The following is a 22638-nucleotide window of genomic DNA, read 5'->3' on the forward strand; positions in this document are numbered from 1 at the left end:
ATGACAGACAAAATGAGAACAAAAAATCCAGAAAATCACATTGTAGGATTTTTAATAAATTAATTTTCAAATTATGGTGGAAAATAAGTATTTGGTCAATAACAAAAGTTTATCTCAATACTTTGTTATATACCCTTTGTTGGCAATGACAGAGGTCAAACGGTGGAAAATAAGTATTTGGTCACCTACAAACAAGCAAGATTTCTGGCTCTCACAGACCTGTAACTTCTTATTTAAGATGAATACACACCAATACAGCACAGTTCACAGTTCTACCAAGTATTTATGCCATTGACAGACATTTATGAGCTGTTTTTACTGCAACTAAGCATATATCTAAGGCAATTTAGATTTTTTTATGCGATCATACTTAGTTATAACCAAAGGTGAGTACATAACATGCTCCATCTTTGCAGGTGATCTGTCTATCAGGTAGAGATCACTCCAACAGACCCCCCCCCACCCTCTGAGGATATGTATAACTTAATAATATGTCTCCAAAGAAACCAGGATTCAAATAAATACGTTTTTAGATTTGCCCAAGAATAACTTGTTTTCCGAGAATACACATCGATACAGGTCTCTGTGTAGATTCAGAGCGCATTCGAGTTCTGTATTGCAGTTCTATCAATTATACAGTATATACCAGTAGAAGACTTCGTATACCATTGTCAGTTTTTAATATGCACAAAAATACAATAATCTTGGTTTTGTACACGATATGTGGTATAGAAAAGTGCATTCTTAGATGAGTACATGGGGAGCTACATCACTGCAGATGATTTGTCTATCTGTTAAAAATCACTGATACAGGTCCCCCTCTGGTGTTATTGGGCATCTCCGGCGCGGCCCACGCTTGGATTGCGTCCTACCTGACAGGTCGCTCCTACCAGGTGGCGTGGCGAGAATCTGTCTCCTCACCACGCGCTCTCACCACTGGTGTCCCCCAGGACTTTGTTCTAGGCCCTCTCCTATTCTCGCTATACACCAAGTCACTTGGCTCTGTCATAACCTCACATGGTCTCTCCTATCATTGCTATGCAGACGACACACAACTAATCTTCTCCTTTCCCCCTTCTGATGACCAGGTGGCGAATCGCATCTCTGCATGTCTGGCAGACATATCAGTGTGGATGACGGATCACCACCTCAAGCTGAACCTCGGCAAGACGGAGCTGCTCTTCCTCCCGGGGAAGGACTGCCCGTTCCATGATCTCGCCATCACGGTTGACAACTCCATTGTGTCCTCCTCCCAGAGCGCTAAGAACCTTGGTGTGATCCTGGACAACACCCTGTCGTTCTCAACCAACATCAAGGCGGTGGCCCGTTCCTGTAGGTTCATGCTCTACAACATCCGCAGAGTACGACCCTGCCTCACACAGGAAGCGGCGCAGGTCCTAATCCAGGCACTTGTCATCTCCCGTCTGGATTACTGTAACTCGCTGTTGGCTGGGCTCCCTGCCTGTGCCATTAAACCCCTTCAACTCATCCAGAACGCCGCAGCCCGTCTGGTGTTCAACCTTCCCAAGTTCTCTCACGTCACCCCGCTCCTCCGTTCTCTCCACTGGCTTCCAGTTGAAGCTCGCATCCGCTACAAGACCATGGTGCTTGCCTACGGAGCTGTGAGGGGAACGGCACCTCAGTACCTCCAGGCTCTGATCAGGCCCTACACCCAAACAAGGGCACTGCGTTCATCCACCTCTGGCCTGCTCGCCTCCCTACCACTGAGGAAGTACAGCTCCCGCTCAGCCCAGTCAAAACTGTTCGCTGCTCTGGCCCCCCAATGGTGGAACAAACTCCCTCACGACGCCAGGACAGCGGAGTCAATCACCACCTTCCGGAGACACCTGAAACCCCACCTCTTTAAGGAATACCTAGGATAGGATAAGTATTCCCTCTCACCCCCCCCCTTTAAGATTTAGATGCACTATTGTAAAGTGACTGTTCCACTGGATGTCATAAGGTGAATGCACCACTTTGTAAGTCGCTCTGGATAAGAGCGTCTGCTAAATGACTTAAATGTAAATGTAAAATGATAACTTGTTATTATATCTATAGATAAACCTAGATTCCAAACAAGGTCCTATCTATCAAATTACGATAGGTGGAACTAGTTGTTTTAGGCTGGGGTCGAAATTACCCCAAAATACTTGCCTTTTTTTAAAGTCCATATTGATACAGAAACACTAACCAATGATATTGATGTATTAAAAAAACATTGATTGACAAAGTCATGAAACATTTGAAGAATTTAATAAACTAACTTTGGGCTATGCTAAAAACTATTGATAGTAGTTTGAGTAGTTTGAGGGTTAACCACAGCACAATAGTCAAGCTTGGGCAGTATTGCTTTCCGACTGGCAGTTTGCCATATCATATACTTTCTTCATGTGGTCAATTTGTGTGTTACACATGGGGTCCAAACATTTAAAAAAGACCCGTGTGAAAGTGATGCATGTAGTTTTATGGCCTCTGGTGCCCTCTAGTAGTTGAATTATCTTAATAAAAATAGTGTAAAAAGTCTGTTACATCAGCTTTCAATAATCATAGATTTCCCAAAAGCTGAAAACCCTTCAACCAGAAAAAAATGCCTTTTGTTTTAACCAATATTCAAGAATACTTCAATTCAGCAGTTTTTATTCTTCTAATGGTCTATATCCAGTTAGCTCAAATTGTGTTAAAAAGTTTTTTTATTTTAATCTCACAAAAACTCTACTTCTCCTCCTCCTCCTCCTCCTCCTCCTCCTCCTCCTCCTCCTCCTCCTCTTTCTTCTCCTCCTCCTTCTTCTCCTCTGCCTCCCCTTCCTTTTTCTCCTCCTCCCCTCCCTCCTTCTCCTCCTCCCCTCCCTCCTTCTCCTCCTCATCTAGGTCCTCCTCTGCTACAACCTCTCCAGTCAGCCTCTCTATCTCAGCGATGCGTTGCCTCGTTGCCCTCTGGCTGGTGCTGTAGTCTCCCAGCAGCTTCTTCAGCTTGGTCTGCATCAACTCCAGGTTGCTGTACATGCGGTTCACCTTAAATAAAAATAATCATAATAAAATGTCACATTTAGAATGCACTTTACATTGTACAACATCTATAAAGTCATACAGTTTGTGCATTAAAATACTAAAAACAAGAAACAGATAACTGTACAAAAAGGCAGTTATGCAAAGGAAATGTATTTTAAGGCAAGTTTTAAAAGTTCCAACCTTTTCCTCGATTTCTGTGGTTTCGGGGATAATTTTGGAAGGGTCCAGTTCCAGCAGGCCGTCCTTCAGCAGGATCTGACGACCTTTCTCCTCCAGCATGCCCTTGGCTTCCGGGTACTCGGTCAATGACTCCATCAGGTCATCCTTGGACAGGCAGAAGAGATCTGAGTAGCCAATGCTGCGGATGTTGGCCGTCCTCCGGTTCCCTGCCTTAGAACCCTTTATCGCTAGGATACTAATCTCCCCAAAGTAGCTGCCATCTCCCAGCACGCAGAACTGCTTGACGCCATCGTCAGCCACCACCGCCAGCTTGCCCTCCTTGACAATATACATCTCACGGCCGATGTCACCCTTCTTACAGATGTAGTCGCCAGGGCTGAAGACCTGCGGCTGCAACTTGAGCACCAGCTCAATAAGCAGGCCTGCTTCGCAGTCAGCGAAGATGCGGACCTTCTTGAGAGTATCCAGGTGGACGTTAATGGCGATTTCGGCCCTGAGCTTGTCGGGCAGGTACCGCAGCGTCTCCCTTTCGTCCTGAGCCTTGTCGTTGGTCCACAGGTAGTCGAACCACGTGATGACTCGCAGCTCCAGTTCCTTGTCCACCTTCCACTTCTGTAGAGGTGTTATAGGGAGAAATTGACTCGTATTCATGACATATAAGACCTACCGTTGTGACGCACCACTTGCCCTTCCAACCCCACGATGGGCGTTAACATAATTTCTATAAAGTGTAATAGTGCACTAACATTTGAGTCAACAGATCCTCAGTACTTTGATGGCTCCTTTACGAACCCCACACACGCACCTGCATGTACTGCTTGATGTTGTCGATGCGTGCCTGAAACTCGACCCGCGCGGCGCTGATGTTGGAGATCATGGAGCTGATGTTGCCCACCAGGGTGGCGAAGATAAGCACACCCACAAGGAAGTCCAGCACATGGAAGAAGAACTCTGAGTCCAGCTCCGGTGATGGCGTCTCGCCGATGGTGGTCAGCGTCAGCGTGGACCAGTAGAGGCTGAAGGAGTACTTCCTCCCCAGTTCCCCGAACTCTGGCTCTTCTGGGTCATTCAGGTCCGGGTAGACCCAGGGGTCAGAGCCGAAGCCGATGGACTAGATTAATTGATTAATTGATTACTCGATTTTTGTATAATAAATGTACACCATAAAAGCACAAAGAAATGAAAGCATTAAACAAGTACTATTGGGCATAGGACAAAACAGGTCTAAGAAATGCATAAGAAAAGCAGACATCGACATCACAACAAATACATCCAGCAGCTGAGAAACTCAAAGACCTTAGAGAAGGAGTAGTAGAGGCAGGCGTTCCAGTGGATGATGATGATGATGTACATGACCAGGTTGGAGATGCGGAAGAGGTTGGTGTAGTTGGTCTTGGTCTCGGTGCGGGTGAAGAACTCCATCATACGCGTGATTCGGAGGAGCTTGTTGAGGCGGATCTCGGGGTAGTTGATCCCCAGGTAGATGTAAAACACATCGGTGGGCAGCATGGAGATGGCGTCCAGCTTGAACTGGAGGCTGCTGATATAACGCTCCAACAGCAGCTTCTTGTCTTTGACCAGCAGGCCTTGCTCCAGGTAGGCTGAGAAAATATATTGTAAGAAATAATAAAAGTAGCATGCGTAATAATAGAACTGCGACATGTGATGTATCAATTTGAAAGAGCGGACATAAAACATTAAATGAAAGGAAATTAAAACACGCTCACACACACGCACAAACGCACACACGCACAGACATGCACACACACACACACCTGTCCTGGTCCTGAAGGCCATGTCAGCCAGGTAGAGGACATCCGAGATGTAATCCAGAATCATCCAGGTGACTAGGTGATTATGCTGCAGCTCCTCAAAGCAGGCCCTGACACACAGGGCACAGAGCAGAGAAAACTGTTAGATGCTCAACCATGCTTTAATTACAAGCATCTCTTAAACAAAATGTGACAGTCTTTAAAAGGAAATGCACTCGGAACTTCAAGTGGGAATTTACTTGCAGGTGAGTAAGAAGATAATGTGAAGTTACACAAAAGAAGAATTTACTGGAAAAGCTATTTTTGTCTTACACTTTGGTTATATAAAGTACCAGTCAAAATGTTGGACACATCTACTCAGTCAAGGGTTTTTCTTTATTTTTACTATTTTCTACATTGTAGAATAATAGTGAAGACATCAAAACGATGAAATAACACATTTGGAATCATGTAGTAACCAAAACAGTGTTAAACAAATCAAAATATATTTTATATTTGAGATTCTTCAAAGTAACCACCCTTTGCCTTGATGACAGCTTTGCACACTTGGCATTCTCTCAACCAGCTTCATGAGGTAGTCACCTGGAATGAATTTCAATTTACAGGTGTGTCTTGTTAAAAGTTAATTTGAGGAATTTCTATCCTTCTTAATTAACGCATTTGAGCATATCAGTTGCGGTAGGGGAGGTATACAGAAGATAACCCTATTTGGTAAAAGACCAAGTCCATATTGATGCAAGAACAACTCAAATAATCAAAGGGAAATGATAGTCCATCATTACTTTAAGACCTGACGATCAGTCAATGCGGAAAATGTAAAGAACTTTTAAAGTTTCTTCAAGTGCAGTTGCAAAAACCTTCAAGCGCTATGATGAAACTGGCTCTCATGAGGACTGCCACAGAGTTACCTCTGCTGCAGAGGATAAGTTCATTAGAGTTAAATGCACATCAGATTGCAGACCAAATAAATGCTTCACAGTGTTCAAGTAACAGACACATCTCAACATCAACTGTTCAGAGGAGACTGTATGAATCAGGCCTTCATGGTCGAATTGCTGCAACAACAAAAAAACGACTAAATAGCCAAATAGCTTGCTGTCGAATAGCAGTAGCCTAATTGATGATATCCAAAAAGAAGAAGAAACATGCTTGGGCCAAGAAACATGAGTAATGGACATTAGACCGGTGTAAATCTGTCCTTTGGTCCAAATGTGAGATTTTTGGTTCCAAACACTGTGTCTTTGTGAGACGCCGAGTAGGTGATCTCTGCATGTGTGGTTCCTACCGTGAAGCATGGAGGAGGTGTGATGGTGTGGGGGTGCTTTGCTGGTGACACTGTCAGTGATTTATTTAGAATTCAAGTCACACTTAACCAGCATGGCGACCACAACATTCTTCAGCGATACGCCATCCTATCTGGTTTGCGCTTCGTGGGACTATCATTTGTTTTCCAACGGGACAATGACCCAACGCACCTCTAGGCTGTGTAAGGGCTGTTTGACACTTACACAGAGAATGTGCGGTCCTCCACGGACACTTTGACCCATATTGGAGAAATGAGAAACTGCGACTCCGATGGCAGGAGGATGAAACTCGAGAAACACTTTGAATTTGATACCATTGTGTAAAATAAATTGAAATGTTACCTCTCACGTATTATGTATGAAGAGTTCCCTGGAGTGCACAAAAAAAAACAGGATTTAGGATAATACATACCAACCGAGATATGTTTTTGAAAAATAACCCCTAATATGTTGTACAGTTTAATTGTGATTCATATTTAATTGGATATGTAATTATTTACCAATATTTGCATGTTATGAAATGCATTCTAATAAATAATAAGGTGAATAGTAGCACAAATGACGTTTAAATTGATGTCGGTGCAGAGTGCACAGTTTCATACATTGTTTTCACATGTTGCGCAGAACTGTCAATGTGGTAATGACCGTCATTGTCAGTTACAATCAGGGTAATTACCACACCTGAAGGTGTTACGCAATTGGGTAGCTTTGACAATCAAATGGGTGGGTATTTAAAAGGCATGCAATTACAATGTGTAATGACACATAATGGCTGCTTTGGCACTGTTGGAAGATTTGGCGAATGGAAGAATTCTGAGAACGAATTTCCAGAGACCAAGATTTACTGGCCGATGATGATGAGTGGCTTATGAGCTATTTCCGATTACCAAGCGCTGTTCTCTTGGATTTCTGTGCTGTAGTGGGCCCAGTTCTACAGAGAAGGACCCGCAGAAACCAAACCACGCCTGTCCCACTTCAACTCCTTGGCAACCTCATTAATAGCGTCGATGGTGTCTCTTTGCCTTTGCAGGACTGCATCTGTGAGGACACGGCCTCTGGAGGGTTGTGACGCACGAGGTGCATTGGAGACACCGAGCCTGGGGGCACTCAAGCTCCTGCTCAGCTGCAGCATCACCAACCCCACTGGAACACACAGTGACTCATTTTTTTTGTGAAAATGTCACAATTGTTTGTGTAAATAAATGTTTAAACACCAACTTCAATGCATTTGGTTTACTCTATTCAAATAAAAATAATACTAATTGCATACCCGGCTCATCCGGTGCATCTTGCCATGTCCCGCTCCACCTCCGTCACTACTCCACTCAGGAGGGATTCCCCTATAATAACCGGCAAGTCGCTCATTAAGAGGGTTGAGCTCCGGTGTCCCCTTTCCCCCACCTGTGGCACAAACACTTTGTCTGTGTAAGGCCTTTTGGCCTCCACTATTATGTCGGACCACTTCTTATTTCTGAGAGGGTCTGACCGTCTGAGCCAGCAACGTTCATAGCGCCCGCCACATGCTACCACTCTAACGCATTTTTGGCATTTGTAATGGCCACACCAAACAATGTATTTTTTCTTCACAATCAACTTCCCCTACAAGAACTTCCATTTCACACTGGGTGAAATATATATTTTGTTGCCTTTCTGTCTGGATTTGCCGTCATTGTCGTCATGCAATCAGTATGGAAGAATATTAATTAGGGGTGTTTCACAGACTATTTATAGGCAACTATGGGCGTTAAAAGGGTGGGACAAGACGCTCGCCCATGTGCGCCAAATTTTGAGTTGATTGTGATTTATAAAGGGAAACCGTGCGTGTGCACTGTCCCACGTGCGTGTGCACTATATGTTTGTGCATAGGCACTTTCTGTGTTTCGTCCATACGCCATCTTTTGACGTGAAACCTACGCATAGTTTTATAAATGAGGCCCCTGGCCTCCACAATCACCAGACCTCAAGCCAATTGAGATGGTTTGGAATGATTTGGATCACAGAGTGATACAATAGCAGCCAACAAGTGCTCAGCATATGTGGGAACTCCTTCAAGACTGTTGGAAAAGCATTCCAAGAGAAGCTGGTTGAGAGAATGCCAAGAGTGTGCAAAGCTGTCATCAACTACTACTTTGAAGAATCTCAAATATAAAATATATTTCAATTTGTTTAACACTTTTTTGGTTACTACATGATTTCATATGTGTTATTTCATGGTGTTGACGTTTTCATTATTATTCTAAAATGTAGAACATAGTAAAAATAAAGAAAAACCCTTGAATGAGTGGGTGTGTCCAAACATTTGACTGGTACTGTATAAAAGGGGAAATTTTGTAAAAAAAAGTAAAATAATAACTTGTTTTATAGCCTCAGAATCCATTCCATGCCACTAACTAACCGTATATTTTAAACAAAATACATATTTTAAACGGTAGATTTTTACCTGGCTATTATCATGGTCCAATTGTACATGACTGGTATTGTGATAATGAACAGCCAGTTGTAGTACAGACTGCCAGCTGGATTAATGAAAAACACTTCTTTGGGCCTGCAAGGAAAGGAAGATGGAGAATGTAATACTTAATACATTATACTTAATAGTAATAATGTACTTCATATTTAATTTAAACATAGTCATATACAGATATCAATGCTGATATGAGTATATCGCTTCGGGTGAGATATTGCTATCATACACACCCCTCCTTTTTCTCTTTCTCCTTCTTCTCCTTTTCCTCTTTTTCCTTTTTCTCTTTCTCCTCCTTTTCTTTCTCCTCCTTTTCTTTCTCCTCCTTTTCTTTCTCCTCCTGCTCTTTCTGCTTCATCTTTTCTTTCTTTTTCCTGAGAAAACAAATGCAAGTTTTTGAAGCTTTTCTGCATGTCACCTCTCTTCTATCTAACTATGCAGCATTCATGGAAAAGAGGGACAAAATAGGTGTTTACTCTTTTTTCTCTTTCTTTTCTTTCTTCTCCTTTTTCTTCTTTTTCTTCTCCTCCCTGGGGTAAAAGGACACATCTTATGACACACACACAGACACACACACGCACACACACACACACTGAGAGTTGCCATGGCAGCCGTAATGGCTAGCAGACTGTGCTGCTGTCTCTGTAAATAATTTCTGATACATTGTAACAGGCAGGAGATCCAAAAGGGTGGGCTTATTTCAGGCAAAGTGAGGGCTGCCCTTGGGGCCACCTGCTGTGGGGCAAATGTGGAGCCGATAAGAAAAGGCGCATATGTCCAATATGGGTAGCCTATGCGGAGACAATATTGTCACCCACATTGGTCCCACATCGTGCCATTGTGGACATTTGCTATAGGTAGCTACTAGCTAGCAAACTGACTAAGTAGCAGTGTTGTATTTTTAAATGCCGTGGATTGAGGTTGAGGAGAAGTCCGAAGCGGACGGACAATTGAGATGGCTTGCGGTGATGGCAGAGGCTTGAGGACTCTAAATAGCCTACTTTGCACTACTGATAAGGGGTGAGCTTTCTGGCCCCAGCGACATCACCCAGGTGGGTGCTACTTTTTGGTAGTGGAGGAGTAGCTGTCAAAGTCAAGTGGCTACGCTACGGGGTACGCTGCTTAATGACTCTGAACCTATCTGATCCTGTCCCACGACCCCCCCCCCCTGTGACCTCCATACTTCACCCCTGTGACCGTGATGCTGCCTCCCACCACTCAGGAGGACATCCTGACTTCGGGGCGGCAGCCTAGTGGTTGGAACGTTGGACTATTAACCAAAAGGTTGCAAGCTCAAATCCCAGAGCTGACAAGGTAAAAATCTGTCTTTCTGACCCTGAACAAGGCAGTTAACCCACTGTTCATAGGCTGTCATTGTAAATAAGAATTGGTTCTTTACTGACTTGCCTAGTTGAATAAAGGTAAAATAACAAATAAAGTCCCTGATTTGTTTTACTGTTTTTGCTTACTTGTATGTGCTGTGTATGAATTGAGCTTTTAGTTGCCATTTATGGCCAACATGTAATGAAATAAAACTACTACTACCACCACTACACACACACAACACACAAACACACACACAGTATATGTGGACGGACTCACTCCTCATTGTTGTTACTGTTGTTCACATTGAACAGACGCCCTGGGCCAGGAGAGGTTTCATCTCTGGAAACAACAAACAATATTTAAAATACAGCCAATAAAAACACGGCGACATCAATAAAGTTCCGTAGCAAACTACAATTGGACCAACAGGTAGCTATATACAGTTATACAGAAGTTGGAAGTTTACATACACTTAGGTCATTGAAACTTGTTTTGACAGATAATTTCACTTATAATTCACTGTATCACAATTCCAGTGGGTCAGAAATGTACATACATTAAGCTGACTGTGCCTTTAAACAGCTTGAAAAATTATGTCATGGCTTTATGTCTGAAGCTTCTTATAGGCTAATTGACATCATTTGAGTCAATTTGGAGGTGTACCTGCGGATGTATTTCAAGGCCTACCTTCAAACTCAGTGCCTCTTTGCTTGACATCATGGGAAAATCCATAGAAATTAGCCAAGACCTCAGAAAATAAGAATTGTAGACCTCCACAAGTCTGGTTCATCTTTGGGAGCAATTTCCAAATGCCTGAAGGTACCAAGTTCATCTGTACAAACAACAGTATGCAAGTATAAAAACCATTGGACCAAACATACTTTAGTGCGAAAAGTGTAAATCAATCCCAGAACAACAGCAAAGGATCTTGTGAAGATGCTGGAGGAAATAGGTACAGAAGTATCTAAATCCACAGTAAAACGAGTCCTATATCAACATAACCTGAGAGGCCGCTCAGCAAAGAAGAAGCCACTGCTCCAAAACCTCCATAAAAAAACAGACTACGGTTTGCAACTGCACATGGGGACAAAGATTGTACTTTTTGGAGAAATGTCCTCTGGTCTGATGAAACAAAAATATAACTGTTTGGCCATAATGACCATCGTTGTGTTTGGAGGAAAAAGGTGGAGGCTGGCAAGCCGAAGAACACAATCCCAACCGTGAAGCACGGGGGTGGCAGCATCATGTTGTGGTGGTGCTTTGCTGCAAGAGGGACTGGTGCACTTCACAAAATAGATGGCATCATGAGGACGGAAAATTATGTGGATATATTGAAGCAACGTCTCAAGACATCAGTCAGGAAGTTAAAGCTTGGTCGCAAATGGGTCTTCCAAATGGAAAATAACCCCAAGCATACTTCCAAAGTTGTGGCAAAATGGCTTAAGGACAACAAAGTCAAGGTATTGGAGTGGCCATCACAAAGCCCTGACCTCAATCCCATAGAACATTTGTGGGCAGAACTGAAAAAGTGTGTGCGAGCAAGGAGGCCTTCAAACCTGACTCAGTTACACCAGCTCTGTCAGGAGGAATGGGCCGACATTCACCCAATTTACTGTGGGAAGCTTGTGGATGTCTAACCAAAACGTTTGACCCAAGTTAAACAATTTAAAGGAAATGCTACCAAATACTAATTGAGTGTATGCAAACTTCTGACCCACTGGGAATTTGTTGAAATAAATACAAGCTGAAATAAATCATTCTCTTTACTATTATTCTGACATTTCACATTCTTAAAATAAGGTGGTGATCTTAATTAACTGACCCAAGACAGGGATTTTTTTTACGAGGATTAAATGTCAGGAATTGTGAAAAACTGAGATTAAATGTAGTTGGCTAAGGTGTATGTAAACTTCCGACTTCAACTGTATATATTGTTTACATTTCATCCTCACTGTCCTCCTCTGTGTCTGAGGCCATGTTTGGAGAAATGCGAGGCGCAACCGCCAGGAACGGACGAGTGCTTGATGTGCTGATCATGGCAGCCAATCTGGGTAGCCTGTCAAACACAAAGCAAATGGAGACATATTGTCCTTATGCCAAAAACACAAATGTTCTTGCATTGTGAAACTGCATGTTTAGATATAATGAATGTATTCAATACAACAGGGTTTACATAATGACAACAAAATAGATTAAAAAATATATTTTGTGAATTACAGAGACGTACTCGACATCCATATATTACTGCTAATGTTGTTATGGTTTTATCTTGACAGCAGACGTAAATAAATATCACAATTACAAGGACCACAACTTTGTTTACTGAATAAAATATTACATTCAGTTTCATGTAGCCTTACCTTTACCTCTAGTCAGCATAGTGCACTGTCCATAGTCATCACAGACCTCAAGATAAGCAGTCCTAGAGTTCCCACTCCACACTGACACTTAATCCAAGTGTAATGTAAATATAGATGAACAGCCTTTCAAGTTATATATCACACCGATATACAGCTAATTTGATGAATGGATACAAAATAAGCATGGGTGCAGTAGTGGTGTCATTGAGTCCTCCTGACTGACCCTGAGTGGGATTTGAGGATTATGGAGCTGGATGAAAGTGGCTGTGGTGGCAAAGTCTCAGGACGGTCACCCTCCTCCACTCCCTTTCTATGTTTAGGGCCCTTTGCGGCACCACTCCAGAATGAATGCATTTCATTTGACAATAAATAGTCAAATACATCAAGTTGCCTCTTCCATCCAACAATACACAAAACACAGAAATTGATCCTCCCTTTCACAGCTTCTCACGCTGTCATAACAAAACATCAAGTGGGGTTGTGACGCTTTGAAACTCTGGGATTGCTGCTGATACACAAGGGCCATCTCAATAGTCTAAAGTGGCTTCTTTGTCTGAAAACACAGAGGGTAAATCTGCGTGTCGGATACTGTTGAGGAGCCTGTGCTTTTCACTCTCCCAGTTCATTTTAGGGCAGATGAAGGAAAGGAGTTAAGAGGAGGACACAAAAGTATTGAGATTAAACCACAGGCTTTACAAATGATATAAAACAGACAGTTGGGTTGCTTTTGCATGCCTGCTACTATACTACACATGTGTGTTGGTTAGCTCACCTTGAGTCCCTGAACAGTGGGGAACAGACAGTGGAGTAGGATTTAGTCTCAGGAGGGGCCGGCTTTAACCCTCTCTCCTGCTCTGCAAGCACTTTCTATTCTATCCCCCTGATCCTATTAAAACAAGCCAGCTGGGTAGAAGTTGCCTTCAACCACAGATCTAGGATCAGATGACTCGTCCTTAAATTCGAACATACACTGAGTGTACAAAACATTAGGAACACCTTCATAATATTACATTTCACCCCCTTTTGCCCCCAGAACAGCCTCAATTAGTCGGTGCATGGACTACAAGATTGTTACAGGGATGCTGTACAGGGATGCTCTACAGGGATGCTGGCCCATGTTGACTCAATTGCTTCCCACAGTTGTGTTAAGTTGGCTATGTGTCCTTTGGGCGGTGGACCATTCTTGATACACAGGAAAATGTGGAGTGTGGAAAGACCCAGCAGTGTTGGGGTTCTTGACACAATCAAACGGGTGCGCCTGGCACCCACTAGCATACACCGTTCAAATGTTGTCTTGCCCATTCACCCTCTGAATGGCACACATACACAATCCATGTCTCAATTTTCTCAAGGCTTGAAAATCCTTCTTTAACCTGTATCCTTCCCTTCATCTACACTGATTGAAGTGGATTTAAAAGGTGACATCAATAAGGGATCATATATTTCACCTGGATTCACCCGGTCAGTCAATGTAATGGAAAGAGCGGGTGTTCCTAATTTTTGTACACAAATTATAATGGGTTGAAAATACATATAATCCTGGGTCAGTTTTTATGGGCATCCTCTGAGTACCTGTGGATGTGTACTGTGGCCCTAGGGCTCCTCTCGATGGTCGTATTGGAGATTGATTTCCCTGTTTATTGACAGCAGGGTATTACAAAGGGCCGGGATTAAATACGATTAACAGTAAATCCACGTTAAATAGATCATGATTTGTAAATGCCATAATGTATTTATTTGTTTAGGTATTTTTCCCAATTAGCTGAAATCATTATTTTTCAAAGCCATTTCAACTGTCGCTCTAGCTGTTTGCTTCAAACTGATTCACAAATCATGGGACTTTGTCTCTCTATGCAGACCTAGTCTTCCTCCCAACCCGCCCAGATCAAAAGTTTGGACACACCTAATCATTGAAGGGTTTTTCTTTATTTTTACTATTTTCTACATTGTAGAATAATAGTGAAGATCTCAAAACTATTAATTAACAAATATGGAATCATGTAGTAACCAAAAAAAGTGTTAAACAAATTGAAATATATTTTATATTTGAGATTCTTCAAAGTAGCCACAGCTTTGCACACTCTTGGCATTCTCTCAACCAGCTTCACCTGGAATGCTTTTCCAACAGTCTTGAAGGAGTTCCCACATATGCATAGCACTTGCTGCTTTTCCTTCACTCTGTGGTCCAACACATCCCAAACAATCTCAATTGCGTTGAGGTCGGGTGATTGTGGAGGCCAGCACTGATGCAGCACTCCATCACTCTCCTTCTTGGTCAAATAACCCTTACACAGCCTAGAGGTGTGTTGGGTCATTGTCCTGTTGAAAAACAAATGATAGTCCCACTAAGTGCAAAACAGATGGGATGGCGTATTTCTGCAGGATGCTGTGGTAGCCATGCTGGTTAAGTGTGCCTTGAATTCTAAATAAATCACTGACAGTGTCACCAGCAAAGCACCCCCTCACCATCACACCTCTTTCGCCATGCTTCACGGTGGGAACTACACATGCAGAGATCATTCGTTCACTTACTCTGCGTCTCACAAAGACCCAGTAGTTGGAACCAAAAATCTCAAATTTGTGGGAAAAAATTTCAGTCTCTCGACGTGCAAAACTGATAGAGACATACCCCAAGCGACTTACAGCTGTAATCGCAGCAAAAGGTGGCGCTACAAAGTATTAACTTAAGGGGGCTGAATAATTGTGCACGCCCAATTTTTCAGTTTTTGATTTGTTAAAAAAGTTTGAAATATCCAATAAATGTCGTTCCACTTCATGATTGTGTCCCACTTGTTGTTGATTCTTCACAAAAAAATACAGTTTTATATCTTTATGTTTGAAGCCTGAAATGTGGCATAAGGTCGCAAAGTTCAAGGGGGCCAAATGCTTTCGCAAGGCACTGTATTTGTCGTCAAACCCACTGGCTCCAGGTCATCTATAAGTCTTTGCTAGGTACAGCCCCGCCTTATCTCACCTCACTGGTCACCATAGCAACACCCATGAGTAGCACACTCTCCAGCAGGTGTAGTTCACTGGTCATCCCCAAAGCCAACACTTCCTTTGGCTGCCTTTCCTTCCAGTTCTCTGCTGCCAATGACTTGAACAAATTGCAAAAATCACTGAAACTGGTCTTTTATCTCCCTCTCTAACTTTAATCGCTTCATACTCGTCTCCAAACCCACTGGCTCCATGTCATCTACAAGACCCTGCTAGGTAAAGTCCCCCCTTATCTCAGCTCGCTGGTCAACATAGCATCTCCTACCTGTAGCACACGCTCCAGCAGGTATATCTCTCTAGTCACCCCCATAACCAATTCTTTCTTTGGCCGCCTCTCCTTCCAGTTCTCTGCTGCCAATGACTGGAACAAACTACAAAAATCTCTGAACCTGGAAACACTTATCTCCCTCACTAGCTTTAAGCACCAACTGTCAGAGCAGCTCACAGATTACTGCACCTGTACATAGCCCACCTATAATTTAGCCCAAACAACCACCTCTTTCCCAACTGTATTTAATTAATTTATTTATTTAGCTCCTTTGCACCCCATTATTTTTATTTCTACTTTGCACATTATTCCATTGCAAAACTACCATTCCAGTGTTTTACTTGCTATATTGTATTTACTTTGCCACCATGGCCTTTTTTGCCTTTACCTCCCTTCTCACCTCATTTGCTCACATTGTATATAGACTTGTTTATACTGTATTATTGACTGTATGTTTGTTTTACTCCATGTGTAACTCTGTGTCGTTGTATCTGTCGAACTGCTTTGCTTTATCTTGGCCAGGTCGCAATTGTAAATGAGAACATGTTCTCAACTTGCCTACCTGGTTAAATAAAGGTGAAATAAATCAAATAAAAAATCATCAACTGTCAGAGCAGCTTACCTGTACCTGTTCACAGCCAATCTGGAAATAGCACACCCAACTACCTCATCCCCATTTTGTTATTTATCCTCTTGCTCTTTTGCAACCCAGTATCTACTTGCACATCATCATCTGCACATCTATCACTCCAGTGTTAATGCTAAATTGTAATTATTTTGCCTCTATGGCCTATTTATTGCTAAACTTCCCTACTCTTATACGTTTGCACACACTGTACATAGATTTTTCTATTGTGTTATTGACTGTACGTTTGTTTATGTGTAACTCTGTGATGTTTTTGTCACACTGCTTTGATTTATTTATAAGGCCATATTGGGCTAATTTGATCTCTGTTCTTTTTTAGCCAGGTCCGTAAATAAATATTAATTACGGTCCCATTCTGATTTTCTTCTAACAGTACCAAACATTTGAACAGGTCATGGTAGAAATAGTTTTAGTTACTTCGCACCGTGGTCCTGGAATTCTCTCCTGAACATTTTAAAATGTGATGATCTAGTTTCGTTGGTGGAGTTTCAACACTTGATCGATGTTTATATCATAGAAGAGTGTAATTGTTTTTAGGCCAGCTGTTTTTAGTCAAGATGTTTGTCTTTTTAATGTAATATGTAATTGTTGTACTGTATGTGTGTTTATAGTTTTGTTTAATGTTGTGTTAGTGTATGTAAGTTGTTTTGTCTGAAACGTTGTTCCCCCTGCTGCTATTGGACCAGGACTCTCTTGGAAAAGAGATATTATCTCAATGAGAAAAAACCTGTATAAATAAAGGTAAAATAAAAATAATATGGACTTGGTCTTTTACCAAATAGGGCTATCTTTTGTATACCACCCCTACCTTGTCACATCTCAACTGGTATGCTCAAACGCATTAAGAAAGGAAATTAATTCCACAAATGAACTTTTATCAATGCATACCTGTTAATTGAAATGCATTCCAGGTGACTACCTACCTTGTGACAACACAACTGATTGGCTCAAACACATTAAAGAAAGAAATAAATTCCACAAATGTAACCGACCGGCTCAAATCAGTCTTATGTAGCAACATTTGAAATGGTGATTTTTACATTGGATAAAAGTAGAGACTAACATAAGTTACAAAATGGCATATCAATACAATGCATTTTTTGAGGAACAATGGGAAAGTAGTTCTGCTTTGAAAGTTGATCAACTTGTAAACTCACTTTTGAGAAAATGGCCTTTGAATGTTTTGGTACGTACTGGAGAGCTCTCCTTTGTCTACACCCATTCAGCGTTGTTCACACCCTCTTAAAGCTAGCCCCACCCATCTCTTTAAGGATTCACATGAGGTCATGTGCTAAAACAGTGGGTAGTGTAGCAAAGATTAAGACTAAAAGTGGTAAAAGTAGTAGCCTACAACAAGGACAAATTCCAGGGAAACAGAAAGTGTCCAGATACATTTTTTAAATAAATATTAGATGACGCTTACCCAGACACACTTGTCTAAATTGATCGGTCATGTGAAAGAAATGCTAAAAACCCTAGCCACATCTAGCCAAGTGGATGGGTCTCTACAGAAGGTGTAATTGGTACAGCCCAATGGTTACTTGCATAGTAGCAATATCAGAAATAGATAGTGTCAATATAAACAAAATAATATACAGTATGTACAATAACAATATCAATAACAATAGCAGTGGTAGATGAGGAAGTTATATGCATCCAATCAGGGGTAAAGCGGCTGAGCAGCAGGATAAAAAAAATGTAGCAGCAACGTGTGTTAGAGAGTCATTTGAATAGAGGCACTGCAGATAGTGCTGACTGGTCCGTCCAAGCCATGCATGAACAAGGGAACCTATATTTGGAGAGCCTGTTTCTGTCCTCCCCTTGACTTTGGTGCAGGGCATGTGATGTCCATAGCCTCTACGTCGCAAAACTCCCTGATCTTCTCTAAAACATACGTTTATCTAGCTGTGTCCAGTCCAGGTGGTGCTTCTACAGGCAGACCATCTATGGGAGCAATGATGTCAGCGCTGCGCAGCAGCTGAAACCTGGTCCCGACTGAGTACGAACACTCCTTGGCGACAAAAACACCAGGCTCCAGAGCATCGAAGCTGTAAAACAGGAAATAACAAAAAAAAATGAGAAGACATTACAACCTTGCACAACATCAATTCATCTCCCAAGTTTAGATAAGAAGGATGACCTCATACAATGCAATTAAAATGATATTCACCTTATGTGCTGGTACTGCTTGAACTGTGGCACCGGCCTGAAGTACGGAGTCAGGTGTTGTCACCAGCCGTAGCCTTCCACCAGCACCGTACCATCTCCCAGTCCAACAAGCTGTGGGATGGTGACCCCTGTCACAGTGCTGTCTTTCACAAAACCAGAAATCTCAGACAAAGTGTTCACTCTGGTCTTTCTGATGCGCTGCTTGATGAGGCTGAAGCACCAGTCGGGGGTGTGACCTGTGATCAGGAAGTGAAAGTCCAGATTGTAGTGGAGCACATGCATGGTCCGCCAGGCACAATACCAGAGCACAAACTTGTTCTTATTTTGGCAGTTGCGAGAGTTAAAAACTAGATGGAACCTGGCTGCATAGGGTCAGAACGATAGTGCACCTGCAAACAACAAAATAACATTAAGTTAATGGAAATAAAATATAACGTGAAAGGTAATATCCTTTTTTTATGCATCATTATCAAGTAAGTTTCACTTACCTACAAATGTGCAAAGCAGCAGCACTGCATACAGAAACATCATCTTAGAAACTGGAAGTTAATAACACTACCAGCTACACGTACCTCTGGAAAATACAAAATTATGTGAGATCAATAAAAGTAGAGCCAATCATGTTGGAGGTCAATTAAATAATCAAAACATGTTGTTTATACCAAGTGTTATCATCGATTCCTTGTAGAGACGCCACAATGCTGCTTTGTCACATGGGATGGCAGCAGCTTTCCACCAAAGGGTTTGTGTCCTGGGTGGCGTCCTGGTAACACTATTGCATTATTGTCTACGTCAGGGGTGTCAAACTCATTTCGCATCGTGGGCCACATACGGCCTAGGGAGATGTCAAGTGGGCCGGACCATTAAAATTATACCATACTCTGCTATAAATAACCAAAATAACATGTCTTTCCTTTGTTTTGGTGTAAAGAAGCACAAGAACATTAGGAAAATATTGAAATTTAAGGAACTATCCTTTTACAAAACATTTCATGAAACACCTCATATTTCCTTAGACAAATGTGCAATTTACTTTTATCATTCACAAATATGCATTGCAACTGATCCCACTGATTGTACAAAGGCACAAAACTTTAATTGGTACTGAAAAATATAGTAATGCACTTTAAGATTAAATGAGACTTTTAAAGAAAGGAATTTTTAAACCACTTATACACATACGCATATAAAATCTAAATGTAATCCCTGCGTACACCTTACAAACTAAGGAGAGTGATTTTAAATGTGTAATGAAGAAAGTGTTCGCCTGTCCTGTAAATCTGTAAACTTCATACATGAAACATACATACACTTACAATACATACTGAACATTTATGGAGTTGTATGAACAGTAGAATTCCATCACACAACTTTTGTTTTGAAGCTGCTGACTAACATTAAAGTGCACATTTTTTAAATCACCACAGTAAGGATTCATCTTCACAGAGCTGTATTCTTTCAATGCAAACAGTATCTAAGGCAGCATTTTAATATAACAGCATTTTAAAGGTGTTAGTCTAGTCTGGACTTGTATTTGTACCTGAAACTTGGCATCTTTTGGCCTGTACAAGTGCATCAACACCAGGTGTCATGTCCTGACTAGCTGTCACTTTCAGAATGTCATTTAAGTGCTTGTTTGTGAGCCTTGAACGCATTTTTGTTTTATTGATATTCATCACTGAGAAAATTTGTTCACAAAGGTAGGTTGTCCCAAACATGCACAAAATTTTAGCAGCCAGGGCTGTTAATTTGGGGTAACCTGGTAGTAGATACTGATAAAATCTGTCCAGACCTACAGAGGCAAATTTGCCCTTCAAATCTGCATCACACTGCAAATCAATTATCTCTAGCTGAATTTCGACCGGCAGATCAGAAGCTTTAACTGTGAAAGGTGAGCGAAAAACTGAAAATTCTGTCTCAAGTTCACCAAATACCTGAAAACGTTTCTCAAACTCCCGCAGTAGTCCTGCAATTTTGTCTTTGTACCGTTTCATGTCCGCATCAGGTCTGGTCACACACACATCTCTCAGACAGGGGAAATGAGCAGGGTTGCCATTTGCCAGTTGCATCTCCCACAAAGTCAGCTTCAACTTAAATGCATGTATGTTGTCAGAAAACTGTGTGACAACTTTTTTGCGGCCTTGCAACATTTTGTTCAGATTGTTCAAGTGTTCAGTAATATCAACCAAGAATGCAAGGTCCCGTAGCCATTCCTGAGATTGTAATTCCAACACCGGTTTTCCTTTTTCTCCATGAACTGTCCGATTTCCTCTCGTAGATCAAAGAAATGCCTCAGCACAGCGCCTCGGCTTAACCATCTCACTTCAGTGTGGTATGGCAGGCTGTGGGTAATGTTGCTGTCGCTGAGAAGTTTGTCAAACTGACGATGGTTCAGACCTCTGGACCGGATGAAATTTACAGTGCGAACAACCACCTCCATGACGTGGTCCATTTTCAGCGACTTGCAACACAATGCCTCCTGGTGCAAAATACAGTGAAATGTCCAGAAACGATCTCCTCCATTAAGGGCTTGTACTTTGTCTTTGAACTTTGTCGCGGCACCTGCTTTCTTTCCGACCATGGATGGCGCGCCGTCTGTAGCCAGGCTGACAGCGCGGGACCAGTCCACTCCAACTCTGTCCAATGCAGCAACGACAGAGCCGAAAATGTCCTCGGCTGTTGTGGTGTCCATCATTGGCACCAACTCAAGAAACTCTTCAGTAACAGTCAATGTCTCATCAACTCCTCGAATAAATATGGCCAGTTGGGCCACGTCTGTGATGTCAGTGCTCTCGTCAATTGCCACGGAAAATGCAATAAATGACTTGACTCTCTGTTTCAATTGACTGTCTAAATCTGCCGATAGTTCCGAAATCCTCTCTGCTATAGTATTCCTCGTCAGGCTAATATTGGCAAAAGCTTGTCGCTTCTCGGGACATACAAGTTCAGCCGCCTTCATCATGCATCGTTTAACAAAGTCACCGTCGGAATACGGCTTCGATGCTAATGCTATTTCGCTAGGAATTAGGTAGCTGGCTTTTACCGCTGCTTCACTGACTTCTCGGCTCTGGATGAAAGTTGACTGCTGTTTCCTCAGACCCGCCAGCAATTCGTTAATCTTATCTCTTCTCAGTTGTCCTTGCAAGCCGTCATATTTTTCGCTGTGATGAGTCTCGTAGTGGCGTCGAATATTATATTCCTTCAATACCGAAACTTGTTGCAAACACACCAAGCACAAAGGTTTTCCGTGCATCTCTGTAAATAAATAGGACGTGGTCCATTTTTCTTTGAAAATTCTACACTCCTTATCTACTTTTCTCCGTTTGGATAACGACATTTTGGCTAATGATGGTGTAGCGGAGAGGTAGAGACCAAGGTATTAACAACGTCGTAACAAGCAGCAGATGGCGCATTGATACTGTCTGCTGTTTTCAGTCTGTCTCAGTGATGCGGCTTGTCTTCTACTCTGATGGAAAGAGTGCGCCCCTTAGCGGATAATCCATGAATTGCAGCGAATTAAAAATATTAATTCCATGTCTTTTATGCATTTTTTCCACTTTCAAATTATCCTGCGGGCCTGTTCAAACCTCCTTGGGGGCCGGTTCCGGCCCGCGGGCCGTATGTTTGACACCCCTGGTCTACGTAGTTGTTGATGATGTTCACAGCTCGCTGCAAGTCCTCATGCTTCAGGTGTAACCTGTGCTTGCTTGGGCCAGCTCTCTTTTTGATGGGAGGCATTAGACCATTCTCAATGTATGACTGGTGGAGGAGAGTCAGGCGTGTTCTACTGATGCTGAAAGCCAAATTCCAGATACAAATATTTTGGCATTATTATACAATAGATAGCCGTAATCACTGTCAGACACACCTGGCTAACTCGATGGGTCATGTAATCATCTGGCGAAGTGGAGTCTGTTGTTAGACATGCTAGCTAAACAACTAACCATAATCCTAATCCATAGAGTACTAGCAATACAAACCGATTGTCATAGCTAGCTAAAGTTAAACAAATAGGTTCAATGTTAGCTAGTTAGCTAGCTAATATCTGTAACTGTAGCTCGACTCTTACCCATAAACATGGATGAATGCTTCACGGCAGACTGCAACCCCTTTCATTATATAAGATCTCCTGTGTCATTTCCG

At 42.2% G+C, this 22638-nt stretch overlaps 1 protein-coding gene and 1 long non-coding RNA gene across 2 annotated transcripts; both read right to left on the reverse strand.

The window, feature by feature from the left end:
• Positions 1 to 1910: 1910 nt before the first annotated feature.
• On the reverse strand, positions 1911 to 12670 carry cnga1a (cyclic nucleotide gated channel subunit alpha 1a). The gene is made up of 11 exons (XM_046327100.1): positions 12416 to 12670; positions 11995 to 12111; positions 10332 to 10394; positions 9206 to 9259; positions 8963 to 9136; positions 8706 to 8810; positions 4965 to 5071; positions 4486 to 4790; positions 3995 to 4300; positions 3190 to 3801; positions 1911 to 3012 (listed from the first exon to the last, which is right to left on the reverse strand). Exons 2-11 carry the CDS (start codon positions 12090 to 12092, stop codon positions 2713 to 2715), a joined length of 2124 nt encoding a protein of 707 aa, XP_046183056.1. The 5' UTR covers positions 12093 to 12111; positions 12416 to 12670; the 3' UTR covers positions 1911 to 2712.
• A 4609-nt stretch (positions 12671 to 17279) lies between these two features.
• Positions 17280 to 19288, reverse strand: LOC124013385. The gene is made up of 4 exons (XR_006834857.1): positions 19158 to 19288; positions 18984 to 19069; positions 18497 to 18884; positions 17280 to 18374 (listed from the first exon to the last, which is right to left on the reverse strand). It is a non-coding gene; the product is annotated as an uncharacterized LOC124013385 (long non-coding RNA).
• Between the last annotated feature and the right edge of the window lie 3350 nt (positions 19289 to 22638).

This window comes from Oncorhynchus gorbuscha, linkage group LG24, assembly GCF_021184085.1.
Source record: "Oncorhynchus gorbuscha isolate QuinsamMale2020 ecotype Even-year linkage group LG24, OgorEven_v1.0, whole genome shotgun sequence".
Taxonomy (NCBI): domain Eukaryota; kingdom Metazoa; phylum Chordata; class Actinopteri; order Salmoniformes; family Salmonidae; genus Oncorhynchus; species Oncorhynchus gorbuscha.